We start from the raw sequence: 1,507 nt of genomic DNA, 5'->3' as shown, positions 1-1,507 counted from the left end.
GTAGGGAAGCTGGATGAAAGCAAAGATCCAGGGAAAACCCACTTGACCTCGAGACCCCTTCCACTCCCTGGGGAGGGTGGCCGACTTACTTCAGGGTAAGCTTGCTGTTGCAGGTGGAGCAGGAGAAGCAGCTCACACACCAGGCCTTGTTGAGCGCCGACACCACTGTGAGGGCAGGCGGGGGCTTAGCGGGCCCTGTCCAGGAGGCCGCGGGCCCAGCTGTGCAGAGCGAGGCCAGCTGGGCTCGCAGCTGCAGGATCAAGAGCAAGGAGTGGGATGGGGGTGGGGAGCGTGGGTGGTGCTGGGGACAGAGGGACCTCACCATCACCCTCGATCACGTGGCTGCAGTTGTAGCAGACATCTCCAAAGAGCTGTGGACCCAGCAGAACAGGCTGTCGGTGAGGGCTGCAGGAAGCTTCGCTCTAGCCCAGCATAGCCCACAGTGCTCAGGTGCCCCCTGGACTTTCCTGCCAGGGCACAGCCTCAGCTCTGAGGTGAGGGCACCCTGGCCCACTACGATGGTCCCTGGGAAGGACTCAGGCTGAGGCATTGCTCCCCACAAGGCCCCCTTGCTCCTGCTGGTGTCCCGTGAGTTGTGGGCCAGGGCCCTGATGGTCCCATCAGCTCCCTCTCGTCACCCCTCCGGGTGCTGGCAACGTCATCACGGACCAGCACCTTGCACCGTCACAACAGGCCTGGGCACCGAGGCCATGAAAGCTGCCAGGTCTTGGGATGCCAAGCCAGGAGTCCAGGCCTAAGCATGCAGGCTGGTCCCGCCCGCCAGCCCAGGCCCCACAGGCTCCATGCAGGCCGCACCTGGTTGTAGTGGGTCTCACAGTAGGCCAGGCCCTTCTTCTCGTAGTGCCGGTGCCCCAGGAATGGCTTCTCACACTTGGCGCAAACAAAGTGCTGGGAGGAGAGAGGGCAGGCCAGGTGGCCTCAGGGCTGGAGCAGAGACCCCAAGAGACAGCAGTGCCCCAGAGGACTGGAAGCAGAGGCCAGGCAGAGTGGACACCCCACACCTTCTCTTTTTTTTTTTTTTTTGGTGGGGGGAGAGGTTTTTGCTATGGTTTTTGCTTTCTGTCTCTCTGTCTCTCTGTACACTCACTGAAAAGACAAAGAGACAGAAAGCAAGAAATCACCCCCCAGGGTTCATGGCCACGCTGCAATCCTTTCTCCTCCATTCTCCTCGTGGGATCTTGGGCACACATGCACACACAGGCCTGGTGTGAGTTTAAGCCACCAGGTCTGGGACTTGAACCATAGTTGACTGCGTGGGAGTCCAGTGATGTAACCATTATGCCATCTACCTTCTCTGATGGACCTTCAGTGCCCCCACAAGCCGAGGATTCTGGTGCTGGCAGGGAGCCATGGCATGGTGGGCCTTCCCTACCCATGGAACTGCCCAGCCTATTGGGGCCTCCCTGGCACCCTCCAAGCCAGAGTCAGAGAAGCATCTTCCATTGGGTGAGGATTCAGCGTATGAGGATACACACCACCACACACA

General features: G+C 60.0%; 1 protein-coding gene across 1 annotated transcript in view; it reads right to left on the bottom strand.

Annotated features, from left to right (window-relative positions):
• LIMS2 (LIM zinc finger domain containing 2) overlaps window positions 1-1,507 on the bottom strand; it is a 27,389-nt gene that overhangs the window by 1,423 nt on the left and 24,459 nt on the right. The window contains 3 exon segments of the mRNA XM_014589842.1: window positions 90-165; window positions 323-371; window positions 817-909. Coding sequence (XP_014445328.1) covers window positions 90-165; window positions 323-371; window positions 817-909 — 218 coding nt within the window.

Source organism: Tupaia chinensis, unplaced genomic scaffold (assembly GCF_000334495.1).
Source record: "Tupaia chinensis unplaced genomic scaffold, TupChi_1.0 Scaffold000386_1, whole genome shotgun sequence".
In the NCBI taxonomy this organism is placed as follows: domain Eukaryota; kingdom Metazoa; phylum Chordata; class Mammalia; order Scandentia; family Tupaiidae; genus Tupaia; species Tupaia belangeri.
Note: the sequence above shows the minus strand (reverse complement) of the source record. Positions and strands in the feature narration are given on the sequence as shown.